General features: G+C 31.0%; 1 protein-coding gene across 1 annotated transcript in view; it reads right to left on the bottom strand.

Annotated features, from left to right (window-relative positions):
• Nucleotides 1-3,199: 3,199 nt before the first annotated feature.
• Nucleotides 3,200-14,663, bottom strand: part of LOC135964186 (uncharacterized) — a 32,586-nt gene continuing 21,122 nt past the window's right edge. Inside the window, exons 7-12 of the mRNA XM_065516305.1 lie at nucleotides 7,060-7,154; nucleotides 6,610-6,889; nucleotides 6,022-6,533; nucleotides 5,582-5,956; nucleotides 5,362-5,512; nucleotides 3,200-3,861 (exon numbers count right to left, since the gene is read on the bottom strand). Coding sequence (XP_065372377.1) covers nucleotides 3,336-3,861; nucleotides 5,362-5,512; nucleotides 5,582-5,956; nucleotides 6,022-6,533; nucleotides 6,610-6,889; nucleotides 7,060-7,154 — 1,939 coding nt within the window. The 3' untranslated portion in view covers nucleotides 3,200-3,335. The remainder of the gene's footprint in view (nucleotides 3,862-5,361; nucleotides 5,513-5,581; nucleotides 5,957-6,021; nucleotides 6,534-6,609; nucleotides 6,890-7,059; nucleotides 7,155-14,663) is intronic.

Raw genomic sequence — 14,663 nt, 5'->3', positions numbered from 1 at the left:
CAAATGTCTCGTACGATGACATGGAATTGCCCATATGAGCTGGGGTAGAAAATACTAAAAAGGTGTGAATGAAAAAATGAATAACTTTTACAATTTTCATCCGATTTAAATAAGTAGAACTACGTTTTGTTAAGAGCTAAATTTCCATTATACATTGGTATACATTTTTATAAACCTTCATATCAAAATAAGCAATGAAAAGGGAATAAACTCAAAATTTCTTAACTGTGTATTTTGAAGCGGAAGCTAGGTTTTGATTTTAGATCCATATTTTCTTGAGGAAATTTTCCTAGAAAATTTACCTACCCTAATATTCATATTTAGATTGTGATTTCTTTTAATAGTTAATTTCTCAAATTATAGTTATTTAGGAAATGTTAGCAACAAATATGATGTATGAACTGAAATTTTGCTTACACTATAGTGTAAGCAAAATATTGCAATAAAAAAATCTTATCACTTACTTACCTTCATTAAAGTTCGTCCAACATAATAAAATCACAATTATTTGTATTAAAGATTGACAATATTTTTTAGGAATTTCCATAATTTAGTTTCTAGAAATTAATTAAAATAAATAATAGGCAATCATAGGAGGCTATCAAACAATATTGTAATTGTACACTTTAAGTTGAGTTAAACTGATTCTATATCAACAAATACTGGTTTATTATAGCGAGCTTGGATGAAAACTGTGCACTTTTGTGGGTTTTTTGCTATTCTATGCAGCGTTTCAGTGCTGTCACGTAATTTTGTATCTCCCCATAAATCTAGAAATAGTTGAATGTCGAAATTGAAGATGGAATAAATAAATGTTTTTATTCACCAAACAAAGACTGAACATTTTTTTTTAAATTTTTAGCTTTTATTTTGAAACATTTGTACAATATATTAAATTTATTCAAAGTATTGGCCATTGTTAGCTATGACATTTTCCCATCTTTCTGGCAACTGCTTATCTTTTGACGCCAAGAACGAATCAAGCCAATTTCGGATACTCTGTTTTGCAGTAAAGCGTATCCCAGAGAGAGCTTTCTGCTTTGATCGAAACAAATAGTAGTCGGAGGGTGCAAGGTCTGGGGCTAAACTTGCCAACCACTTCTTTTTAAATAGTTTGCAACAGTTGTTGCAACATGTGGCCTAGCATTGGCATGATGGAATGCTACGGTTTCATGCCTGGCTGCATATACTCCAATACTCTCATCAGACAAATTAGTTGTGTTCGGTACAGGTTCCCTGTTATGGTCTGGGCAGATTTCAGCAGCTCGTTATATATAGGACCCTTTTGGTCCCACCAAAAAACAGAGTATTACCTTAGCGCCATGGACTTCACGTACATATAATCTCTTACGCTTCGAATTATCATAATGGATCCATTTTTATCGCAAGTAATGATTCGGTGTAAATATGATTTTCTTTTATAGCGTTCTAGCAGCATTTCAGACATATAAAATAGTTTTTCAAGGTATCTCAGCTACAATTCTTATGATATTCACTTTCCCTGCTGTTGAATGATTCTTGCTGCTTGGAAACCTTTAGAAATTGCTGATTGAGTAGCTCCCAAATGATTTTGCAAGCTCTTGTCGAGTTCGTCTTCACACTTATTGGCTGACCTGAGCGATCTTTGTCTATTTCTCGCACAACGAAATGAATGGAACACATTCACCATAAGCTTTGATGAGCAATCGGTGTGCTTCAGCGGCACTTTTTTCAAATTAAAGAAAAAATTTCCGCCATGACGCTTTGTTGGCACAAACATTTTGACATTTTTGAAGCAAAAAAAAAGCACGTTGTTATTTACACTATAATGTTGAATAACTGTTAGGGTACATTTTTCCAATCTACCGAAAATTCTAAGAAATTTTCCCCCAAGAAACCATAGGTCTAAAATCAAATACTATCTTACGTATTTTGTCTTTCATGGCTGAGATATAAGGAAAAAACCAGGACAACCTCGATTTATGACCTATATCCGGATTACTAAGTCATTAATATAGACAATATGGATATCTAATGATAGATATTTCAAAGTCCTTTGCAACGACGTATGTATATAAGACCATAGCAAGTTGGACCTACAATGGGTCAAAATCGGAAAAAATATTTTTTAACTCCAATTTTTTTTCACAATAAGTTTTTCTTCGCTTAATATTAAAAAAAATTAAAAAAACAATTCGAAAATTTTTTTTCCAAAAAATTTAAAAAAAAAAGTATAATTTGGTGATGGGTATATAAAATTCGGCACAGCCGAATATAGCTCTCTTACTTATTTTACTTGACTTTTACCCAACCCAGAATGAACAAAATCTAAGAAAGTTCCACTAAACAAAGTTCCAGATACGAATTACTGATCGTTGTAAATTTATATCAATATTTGTTTGATAAATATTTATGAAGTTATTTTTCGAAACTCATTTTTGGTGAATTATGTATGGATACGTCTATTATACAGGCATTTATGTAACATAAAGCCATATTCCGACAATAAATTTGTACGGGGTCTAGGAGAAATTAGTGTCCTCTTCTTTCCATTTTCAAAAGAGTTTGTCCTTTTATCATATGAATAATGAGTGAGAAATGTCATGGTATTCTCAGCAATGAATTTATTTATCCAAATGAATTTATCAACATTTTAGGAGGTTGTCTTTCACTCTGATTGTACTAATTTGATTTTGCCGATTTCTAATACCAAGCTGACTAGACAAATTATAAATATTTTTGTGTAAATTTCATTAATTTCGCTTATGTATTTTGGATGTGAGAGTGTTTTACACAGACACTCTCGACTAATATGTATAGTTTGTTGGATCTCAGCTGAATATTTCTCAATGTTACATACGGAATGACAAACTAATATATACCCTCATTCACCACTTTTGGTGGTTGATAGTATAAAAACTGTGAATTCACGTCACATAATATGTATACTTTGATTTTTGGGAAGTTCTGCATTCTAGTTAGGTCCGCCCGACATACATGATACGAATAATTTTAGGTCAGAAAAGCTTGCAAAATTGTCTCGGTTATTACACCTGAAATGACAACACAGCATTAAATGCAATTCGGCAGTCGACTACGAAAATATCACACTTCTAGTGTTTGGAGTTTCTGACAAAGCATTCCGATAAATTTGTCTGTATTTTTAACTTCTTGGTTCAAAGGTTAGGGCGTAAAGAAAGTATTACATCTATAATTATTTGATGATTAAAATAAAATTTTGTTAAACTTTATTAAATGTTTTACATAAATTACAAAATATTTGCAAACAATGTTTTCTCCATGTGTATTTATTAGTTAACATTGTTGCAAATTTGTTTTAAAAGTATAGTTATCATCTAAAATAAAGCTCGATCTTCTTGTATAGCTTTCAACAGTTTACTCTTTAAATCCGAAGCCATGTAGTGGATGTTTGTGATTGCAACATACGATTCATCATCCAAACGTGTGCAATCGTTTTTAGTGTTTGGCGTATTACTTATGACACCCAATAGTCTATATGTAATTTCATTGTCCTCCGAATTCTTGTCCTCTTTAAAAAAACCGGCGCCACTGTCACCCCGGCACACCGAAGCTCCCTCATTATTATAAATGCAAAATTTATCATCTGTCAGGGGTGCGTACGGTGGACTTTTTTGACTACAATCATGATAAGATAACATTAACATTTTGAGTCTCTCCAATTGATTTTTTACACCAAATCCGGCAAGGAATCCATTCTGATTGGACATCACATAGTTTGAGGCGATGTTGCGAATATCATTTGGTAAACAAATCGGAGCAATAGTTTCTGTGTATCTTAAGGCAGTTTTTAGTTTAACAAAGGCAATGTCCTCTCTTTGGTTTCCACTTTTACCGCGATATCTGGAAAATCATTTGAATAAATATGTCAGGATGTTATTATAACACTGTCCAACAGCATTTTTGGAACAGAATAGCGACCCTATACTTCTGAAAGGGCATTTTGAGTAGATAATTTTTGTAGAATAAACTGGTCTGAGTTTGTTTTTTACAGTGGGTCAAAGTTATAATTTTTTGACCCACTGTAAAAAAACTCAGACCAGCTGTGCTATAGGTTTATTCTACAAAAATGATCTACTCAACATGCCCTTTCAGAAGTATAGGGTCGCTATTCTGTTCCAAAAAGGTTGTTGGACAGTGGAATAAAATAAAGCAATAATTACATTAGTATTATTTAGTTTATTTAAATTTGTACTCTATGCCTACACCACAAAGTATGCAGGGCTTCTCATTAGTAACATTTTATAGAGCTCGGAAATACTTATAGTCCGAATTGTTTCCAAAAAAACTATTTTTGGAAATAATTCGCTATCATGGGAAGTATTGGAGATATTGTTACGATATTTCACATGATTTGATCTGAGGTGTTTTCGAGTTGATTTACGTTTGTTCAGCTTCCTAGCGCTAATAAGGGCAAGTTCGTAGCCCCTCAAAGTTGGTCACCTCGAGTCTCAAAATTAGTCTTTCTCGAAAATCGCAAAATTTATATCGCAGGTACGGAAAAACTATAGGAGGTATTGGCATAATTTTTTCACATTTTTATTCCCTATTATGTTGTAAATAAAGCTCCATGTGATGATCAAAAAATTCTGAAATTTGTTTAACTAAATTTTTAAAAATTTGAAATTGGTGTTTTGAAACTGCCGTTAAAAAAATATTATTTTTTGGTTATACCTGCGAATAGGTTAACTGTATCGTATGAAGATAAAAACTCATATACAAGTAAATATGGATTTAGTTTAAGTAAAAATGAGCTTTTGTTTTAATATTTCTCAAAATATGTTAATTTTGTTCCAACATTTCTTGTTCTAGTGGCCTGAGACTCGTTAATGGCCTGGCGATTTTTTAATAACTTTAAAATTTCTTAAAACAAGCTAAACAATTTGTTGGTGGTATTTTAGGTCATTACGAAAGTTATCAGCGGGTACCGTTTCAACATTTCAAAAAATGTAATTCTACGGGACACTCTAATGTATATGTACCCTACTCGCATTCCACTAAGAGACTAAAAGCTCTAAAGAAATAGACCTAAGCTTTATTTTGAGCAAAAAAAAGGAAATAAAAATTTGATTTCAGAATAAAAATGTCAAAAATTTTTAATATTTTTTTCGAAAGATTGAAGAAATAGCTATCTAAACTATTTGCGACACATTTTTCTAAGAACAATAGGTAATAAGTTACAAGGATGAGAAAAAAAACCTGCTTGGCCAAAATGTTAAATTTTGACCCCCTCTAATTCAGAGAGTTCATGAACGATCTCGTTGAACAATTGTGTTTGAATTATTACCCAATAGTACTAACCTATACCACTTATGGGGAAGGGAAAACTAAAGTCGCACTTACTCTGTTGGAATGTGTATTTCCTCAATCTGTATTGTCTGCGAATTATTATTGTCTATCTTTGTATAGTTGCTGGTACTTCGCCCAGCAATAATTTCATATTCTGTATTACTTTTCAATATTAAGTTTGCTTCATCCCAAAAGCAATGTGCAGCTGTAAGTGGAAACAAATAAATATGTATGTATGTGATTTATTATTTCTTTATATTCCATAATCACTCACCCGTTATGACAATACGAGGCGATACTATTGAACCGCTACAAATGTAATTGCTATCAGCACCGTCTTTCTCATAAATTGTCACATGCCAGGGTGTCAAACTGGATGTAATTGGAATGCCATTTTTAGACAGGGCTACCGAATTGGCTGCAACTCGGCCACAATTGTGTTCGCAAGGCACTGGAGTCTTATCAAAGGTTCCATCTGGTAAACATTTTATATTTTGGGGATTATTTGGGGTGCGAGTGTAACCAAAGCCACAATTAATTTGAATTTCTGTACCAGGACGAAGTTTTTTCGGACAGTCCACAAAACGGGTTCCATCATCACAAACTGCACGCAGAGAAACGCCCCGCAAAAGTGATCCATCACAATAGCCTAAATATTATAGAGGACAATTTTACAATACTAATTAATAAATTAATATTACACAAAACACTTACCAACACATGAGGGAAAATCAAAATTCCATTTACCATTTTGACAGAAAAGACTAGGCTGTCCTCTCAAGGTATATTTGTTTTGGCACTGTATATGTATGATTTCATAATCATCAACAAATGACCCCAATGGAATTGTTTCATTTTGAGGATGTAGCTTAAATATCATGTCCTGTAATTGGGGTATATTGGGTATATTACATTTAGTAGATGTAGCTGTTCGTTTTGGTCTTGGAGATGGCGTTAAATCAATTAGATTATCTTTCTTTCGTAGTGTGTTACACAATTGCCAGGCTTCATCTGAACCATCAGCACATTCGTGTGTACCATTGCATTTAGCATTACCGCTAATGCACGCGCCATAGCCACATTGAAAACCAAATGAAATACAATCAAAGTCGATGCATAATTCCAGTGATTCATCAGAACCATCTTTGCAATGTACTTGACCATCACAAAGATTAATTGAATTTATGCATTCTTTAGAATTCACACACTGTATTTCATTGTCAGAGCTGTAATCATTTAAAATATAATAATATGAATGAGAAACTGTGAATGCCATAAATTTGTTTAAAATTTCTAACTTACCATGCCCCATGAAAATTGGAATCATTTTTTTTCGAACATATCAATTCATCCGAATTATCAGCACAATCCTGCACACCATTGCATTTCGCTATGCCGTCTATGCAAGCTCCGTAGGCACAACGAAAATTGTAGTTTTGACAAGTCTCATGCAACTGTATACAATTCTCAGCAATTTCATCCGATCGATCAAGGCAATCTACTTTGCCATCACATAATTTATCATCTTGTATGCACTGTCCATTGTCGCATGCCCAATCATTGCTGGTGCATTGGGAATGGGCTAGTTGATTACAAATAGAAATTTAAATACCTGTTATTCAAATCTGTAATGCATGTGTTTGTTGTTAATGGAAATTAGAAAACAGCAACTACACCATTTCAAGTTGAAATTGAAAAAAATAAGCAAAAAAAAAAAAACGGAAGTGTTTTTATTTTTTGTTAAACTCTTACAATTAAGCTTGGATAGCAGACGACCAAGAGTGGAAAGGAATGTAAGGGTGCTATATTCGGCTGTGTCTAATCTTATATAGCCTTCACCAGGTATACTTTAAGAAAAATATTAAAAATTTGATGAAAATATTTTTTTTTAAATTTATGGTAAAAAAATTGTTGTTGAAAAACAAGCGTAATACAACATTCCTGTATGAAAGCTAATACATTTGTGATGTTTGTAACGCCCAAAAATATTAGTCTAACACCTAGGGTTCTATAGGTTAAACAAAAAGTCGACCTTTGTATATAAAACTTATTTGGAGCTGAATTTGTGGAGATACATATATAAATTAAACATTTATGACCGATAAAGTCCAATTTCGGGAGGACATTTGTATGGGGGCTAGGTGAAATAATGGACCAATTTCAGCCGGTTTCAATAGGCTTGGTGCTTGAGCCGAAAAAATAATATGTACCATATTTCATCGAAATATCTTCAAAATTGCGACAGACAGCCAGCCAGCCGACCAGACTGACATCGTTTAATCGACTCAGAAAGTGATTCTAAGTCGATCGGTATACTTTAAGGTGGGTGTTAGACTAATATTTTTGGGAGTTACAAACATCTGCACAAACGCATTATACCCTCCCCACTATGGTGGTGTAGGGTATAAACATGAACACAATTCCACAGAAAAAAATACAACTTTTTTTGAATTTTTTTTCTTGCGTTTTTTTTTAAATGTAAAAAATCAGAGTGTACTTTTCCATTTCTTTGAAATGAATACCCTCAATATTTTATTGTAAAAGAAAAACAAAAAATAACGTTGAAGTTAACAAATCTATTGATAATGTTGAAAAACATTCAAAAACAAAGTCCATCATTAAATTTTCATCAGAAATATTCTGATCCGATTCTCTCCCAAACAATTGACTAGCAAACTTTTCAGTTTCTGTTTTGGAGCTATGCTTTAAAAAATTTTAGCTAGTTGGACATGATCCTGAATTCAAATACAATATAAACGTATTAAGAACTTTTTTATGTCGTTCATTAATTCGGGTTTTAAATTGAGTAACTAATTCATTAGTAAATTAATTATTCACTATTTCTAAATTATTTATAACAAATTATATTATACATCAAGCTCTATGAACGTTGCCGAATCTTTGCTTAATCAAGTATATACGTCTATTTCAACGTAGTCATTATAAATGTCATCCTCATATCACTTTCGACGACCGTTTCATAATTACTTTCGCAATTACTTTCCACACCACTTTATACCATGTTCTGACGAGCGGTTAAATTACTTTATTCACGATCGGAATTACTATTGCGAAACAACCCGTTCTCACGACAGATTCCTAATTCAATTTGACATTTATTTCTTCTTCTTGTTTTTTTTTCTTCGTTTTGTTTTGGTACTTTTGTTTTGACAGCAGACATTGACAAAACACTCGATAAAAACAAGTAAGAAAGTATGGTCGGTCAAGCCCGACCATATAATACCCTACACTAAGTAATAGAGCTAAAACATTTTTCTTTTAAAATTTCAATAATTTATATTCTTGAGTGATTTTTGGAAGTGGGCCTTATATGGGGGCTATGACCAATTATGGACCGATCACCATGAAATGAGGTCGTGTGATTTATGTCTATATGAAAGTTTACTATGTTGAATTTTGTGTGTATACTAGGGTATTCATTCGACTAATGATCGTTTGATTAATCGAATAATTTCTTACGAATAATTATTCGAACAATTTAAAAATGGCCATTTTCGAATAACGAATAATTCGAACAATTTTATGTAGAATAATCGAATAAAACGAATTGCTTAAATTTTTTCATAATTTCAAATTTAAATAAGTAATAATGACTCACTAAAATTGTATTGTTTCTGAAATTCGACAAATGACTAAAGACAAAGGGACTTTCGATCACTGTAGATGAATGTTCCGATAGCTCCTTCTATAAATATATAAATATTACTGCAAGAAGTTACAATTCTAAAAACAAATCTTTAAACATTTTTAACTTAGGACTTGAACCAATAAAATATACGGAATAAAATATTTGTTATTTAGCTGGCGAAATATTAGAAGAATCGCAATTAATAATCAAAATATTAACTTAGATTAAAGTGGAGTTGAATGTGATGGAGAATGTGATTTTGAAACTGTCGTCGAAAGTGATATTAAGGATGAAATTTATGATGATTACATTGAAATAGACGAAGGCTATGATCTTAAAATATATGTACATATATAAGTGATGTTATTAACCGCGTACGTAAGTGTTGCAAAATATTTAATAAATCTAATGATAAACACAAATATTGCAAACTAACGTTTTGTTGCAAGAGTTCGTCATATACATGATTTTGAATATCATTGTCTAACATGGTAATAAACTTTTTGCGTATTTGTAAATGCGTCAATCATGCATTGCCTGACTTCAAATTAGCCATGTTCACTGACAATGATATCAAACTTTTGACAGATTCCTTTTATTGTGTAATTCCCAAAGACCACTTTATTAAGCAAAGATTCGGCAACGTTGATAGAGCTTGATGTACAATACAATTTGTTATAAATAATTTAGAAATAGTGAATAATTAATTTACTAAAGAATTAGTTACTCAATTTAAACCCCGAATTAATAAACGACATAAAAAAGTTCTTAATACGTTTATATTGTATTTGAATTCAGGATGGAGCATAGCTCCAAAACGGAAACTAGAGGGTTTGCTAGTCAATTGTTTTGTAGATTGTTCGGGAGTTAATCTGATCAGAATATTTCTGATGAAAATTTAATGATGGACTTTGTTTTCGAATGTTTTTTAACATTATCAATACTTGAATTGTTAACTTTAACGTTATTTTTTGTTTTTCTTTAACAATATAATATTAAAAAACCAACATCAAAACTTCATTCTTTACTTTTTAAACCTTAGCTTTCATGAAGACAGTTTTTTACGTGAAGTCATGGAATCTACCTGGGTAGATAATGACTTTATACATTCAGTTTGTGTTAGAATTTTTATTTATATACTAATTTTTTGTATCAAAATATCTAATACAAATTATAAGAAGTAATTTTACAGTCATCTATGCATCGTGATTCGTATATTTCGGGTAAAAAACAGAAGTCTGAAGTCATCCAAATTTACAATAAAACTAAAGGAGGCGTTGATACGGGAAAAAAATGAGTCTCAATATCCAACCAAAAGAGCAACAATACGTTGGCCTGTGGTGATTTTTTTCAATTCATTGGATTCTTCAGCCCTAGCAGCTTAAATTATATGACAAAAGCAACACACAGAGTATGGAAATATATTACTCTGGACGTAGATTACTCTTGAACTCCTTGGGTACAAATCTTTGCATCGCACAAATAAATCTCGAGCCGAAAATACGATGGTGTTTTTTAACAAGACAGCAATGGAATGTATTTAAGATAAGCTTTTGAATAATTTTTGATGATAGTATAAAGTAAAGCTAGTTAAGTAACAAAACCAATATAAATTATAATAAATTTGAAGGTATATATTCATAAACCCGTATACACAGAAATATAAAAAAACTTCTATAATCTTACTTTATATATTTTTATTTGTTTGTTTTCTAAAAATTAGGCAAATTTTGATAACTGAGCTGAAAGAAATTTCAAAGTTGATAAAAACTGTGTAAGTTATTAACAACTGAATATCCAAATATCTACCTCGGTAGACACTGAAAGCGAAGGTTAAACAAATTTAAATTATTCGAATAATTCGATTAATTTTAAACGTGTGATCGAATTATTCGAACAAGTTAAAATCTGTTATTCGAATTATTCGTTTTATTCGAACAAGAAAAAAATCGAATAATTCGAATACCATAGTGTATTCCAACATTTTTAAGCGATTTATGCACGTTAAAGTGATTTTCGGAAGCGGGTCTATATGGGATCAATGACTAATTATGGATCGATCGTAACAAAATTTGGTGACATGAATTTTGTATATATAAAACTTATTTGGAGCGCAATTTGTGGAGATACACTTATAAATTAAATAAAGTCCAATTTCGGAAGGACATTTGTATGGGGGCTAGTTGAAATAATGCACCGATTTCAGCCAGTTTCAATAGGCTTGGTCCTTGGGCCGAAAAAATAATATGTACCAAATTTGATCGAAATATCTTCAAAATTGCGACCTGTACTCTGCGCACAAGAAAGTGATTCTAAGTCGATCGGTATACTTTAAGGTGTTAGACTAATATTTTTGGGCCCACTATGGTGGTGTAGGGTATAATTAGAGATGAGACTGATTTGCTCGTAATTCGTAAGGTAATTCAAACTGAATTACGTACGAACAAGGTAATTGGCACTTGAAATTTTGTATGGCGAATCATGTAATTCAGTTCGTAATTGGGGGTTGAATGACGAATGAGAGCGTGAATGACGAATAATGCTGTCGTGAGAACAGGGTATTAGACCCTAAAATTTCTGTTTCGAAATAAATTCCAAAATCATTCAGCCTTTTTTTTACTGAATAACAATTTTTTCCGTACCTTTTATTTTCATTCCTTCAAGTCCTAAATTAAACATATTGAAAGACTAGTTTATAGAACTGTAACTTCTTGCATTAATATTTATATTTTCATAGAAGGAGCTATCCTACCACTCATATACAGTGATCGAATGACTCATTTTATCTTTAAATAACTATTTGTCGAATTTCAGAAACAATACATTTCATTATTACTTATTTAAATTGGGAATTATGAAAAATTTTAAGAAATATAATGAATTTAAATATATATGTATAAAATAAAATTGTTCGAATTATTCGTTATTCGAAAATGGTAATTTTTAAATTGTTCGAATAATTATTCGTAAGAAATTATTCGATTAATCGAAAAATCATTATTCGAAACCATTAAGAAATAATTCCGTATCTCGGAAACAATTGGAGATATTGTTAAGAAATTTCACATGGTTGGAGCTGAGGTGTTTTGTAGTTGATTTACAGATGTTCTGGGTCTAAATTTTTGTTTTTAAAAAATCGTTAAACATTTATTTATGGTCCAAATGAGCTGAATAATCCTTGAGAAGATCTATAAAAAATACGCTCCCATGTGTAGGATATCTCTTTTAGTTGAAGAGTTATTTAGGTATACATATTTTTTTTTTTAATTTTGCTCAATCTTCTTTAAATATCGGCTATATTGGCCGATAAAACTAACTTGCTCTCGTCCCTATAGAAAGTTACACTCATTCAAAGTTGGTACATGTAAAAAGGGCCGTATTTTTTACTCTTTTTCCCAAAAAAAATCCGTATATTTTTTCTTTTGTTGAATAACAATTTCTTTTGGATTAGTAAAATTTGGCTCACTTAAGTGGGCATTTAAAAAAATATTAGGTTTGAGTAAATAATTCTAAAAAGGCAAATCACCGATCCTTAAAAAGGCTCCATATTTGTATAACCCTATATATTATTTACATACATACAATGTTTTTTTTACTATCACACGGTAAATAACATCACAGTAACCACTTTTCTAAAAAAAACTCAGTTTTTGGAACACATTTTCCCCTTTTTCAAAAATTATAATGCCATTAGTCCCAATAGTCGGTAGTTTAATAATAACAAAAGGATTAGTCCCATAAAATGAAAAAATCTTCTCAAAATAAGTGAAATAATTTCAAAACAAGGAATTAAAAAAAACTTACAGCTTACAAAAACGGTAAAGGTTTTCTCCTCTGGAGTGTTTGAGAAACTCGGCTTCGTGAATTAAATATTTCTTGTATTACTGGCCTACGACGCAAAGGTTCCTCCTTTGAGGTATTCCAAAAATAGGCTTCGCCCAGTAAAGGTTTCTTTTACTGCAGATATGTTTCGAAATACTTCAGAAATCCCTTTCGCCTGGCAATGCAGGAAATTTAATCAGCGAAACCGGTTTTTGAAACACTCCAAAGGAGAAAACACAAATTTTAAACTACAAATAAATTTTGAAAAATCTCTAAAATTGAAACATTAAAGGCCGTATTCATAAACAAATTTTAAATTTAAACAACGTTTTAAAATCAAATTGTGTGTGGAAATTTTGCTTTAAAACATTGTTTAAATTTAAATTGTTTTTATGAATAAGGGGATAAGATAAGAAATTTGAATTTTCACAATAGCTTAATTTTTTAGCATTTCACACTTATTGTATTCATTCTTTTAATTGAAATATATTTTAATTAAGCTTAATTAAATAATTTACAGAACTACTGCTGTGTAGGTTCACTTCTCTATAGGATATTTATACAAATTGGCATTGTGCCTTCAGAAACAACAAATCACTTTATTCAAACCCTTAAATATTAAAATTTTTCAAAACAGAATACATTTGGATGCTGATTTCTTTTAACAGTTAATTTATCAAATAAAAATTACTTAGGAAATGTTAGCAACAAATTTAATGTATGAACTGAAATTCAACAATTTAGTGAAATAAAAAGATTGCAATAAAAATATAAAAATCGTATCACTTACCTTCATTAAAGTTCGTCCAACATAATAAAATCACAATTATTTGTATTAAAGATTGACAATATTTTTTAGGAATTTCCATTATTTAATTTCTAGAAATTAATTAAAATATATAATAGGCAAACATACGAGGCTATCAAACAATATTGTAATTGCGCACTTTAAGTTGAGTTTACGAGCAACTAAAACTTGTTAATTATAGTAAGATTTTATGAAAACTGTGCAATTCTGTGGGTTTTTTGCTATTTTATACTGCGTTTCAGTGTTGCCAGTTGACTTTGTATCTCAGCCTAAACTAATCTTAAAAAATCTCCTAAATATAGAAATATTTGAAGAATGAAATTGAAGGTGTAATAAATGTGTTTTTTTACACCCTTCATTAAGAGTGGTAAGTGCATATAAGTTAGTCATTCCGTTTGTAATTTCTACATTTTTCGTTTGCGACCCCATAAAGTATAAATATTCTGGAACGTTCTAGATAGCGGAGTCGATATAGTCATGTCCATCAGTATATTGAAATCAACTTTCCGTAGCTCCCAAATAATTTACATATGTACTAGGGTTCTATAGCTGAAACAAAAAGTCGACTTTTCGACCTTTCGACTTTTTCCGTTTTTCAAAAAGTCGACTTTTCGACTTTTTAGTTAAATCGACTAAATCGAAAAAGTCGAAAATAGTCGGAAAGTCGAAAATAGTCTAAGACTTTCCGACTATTTTCGACTTTTTTACCATTTCTTGTAAAAAATATATAGTTTCTACATTTATTGAAGCGCCTTTTGTAATGTTTAGCAATAGAAATTAAATTTATCAAGGCGATAATTGTTAGAAGAATCTTGGAAGAATTCTGTGGAGAAAATAGCTTTATTTTATAAACATTTATTTATTATTTATATTAGCATACACTACAAAAAATGCAAGTGTACCAAATTGCAATAGTTTTAGTTTAATGTTGAAATTAAATATTTTTTAACAATCTAAAATGTCGACTTTTATCGACTATTCGACTTTTTTCGACTATTTTCGACTTTTATCGACTACTTTCGACTTTTATCGACTATTCGACTTTTTTCCGACCAAAAAGTCGATCTCGACTTTTCG

Source organism: Calliphora vicina, chromosome 1, assembly GCF_958450345.1.
Source record: "Calliphora vicina chromosome 1, idCalVici1.1, whole genome shotgun sequence".
NCBI lineage: Eukaryota > Metazoa > Arthropoda > Insecta > Diptera > Calliphoridae > Calliphora > Calliphora vicina.
The sequence above is the reverse complement of the archived record's forward strand: the minus strand, read 5'-3'. Positions and strand labels throughout refer to the sequence as shown.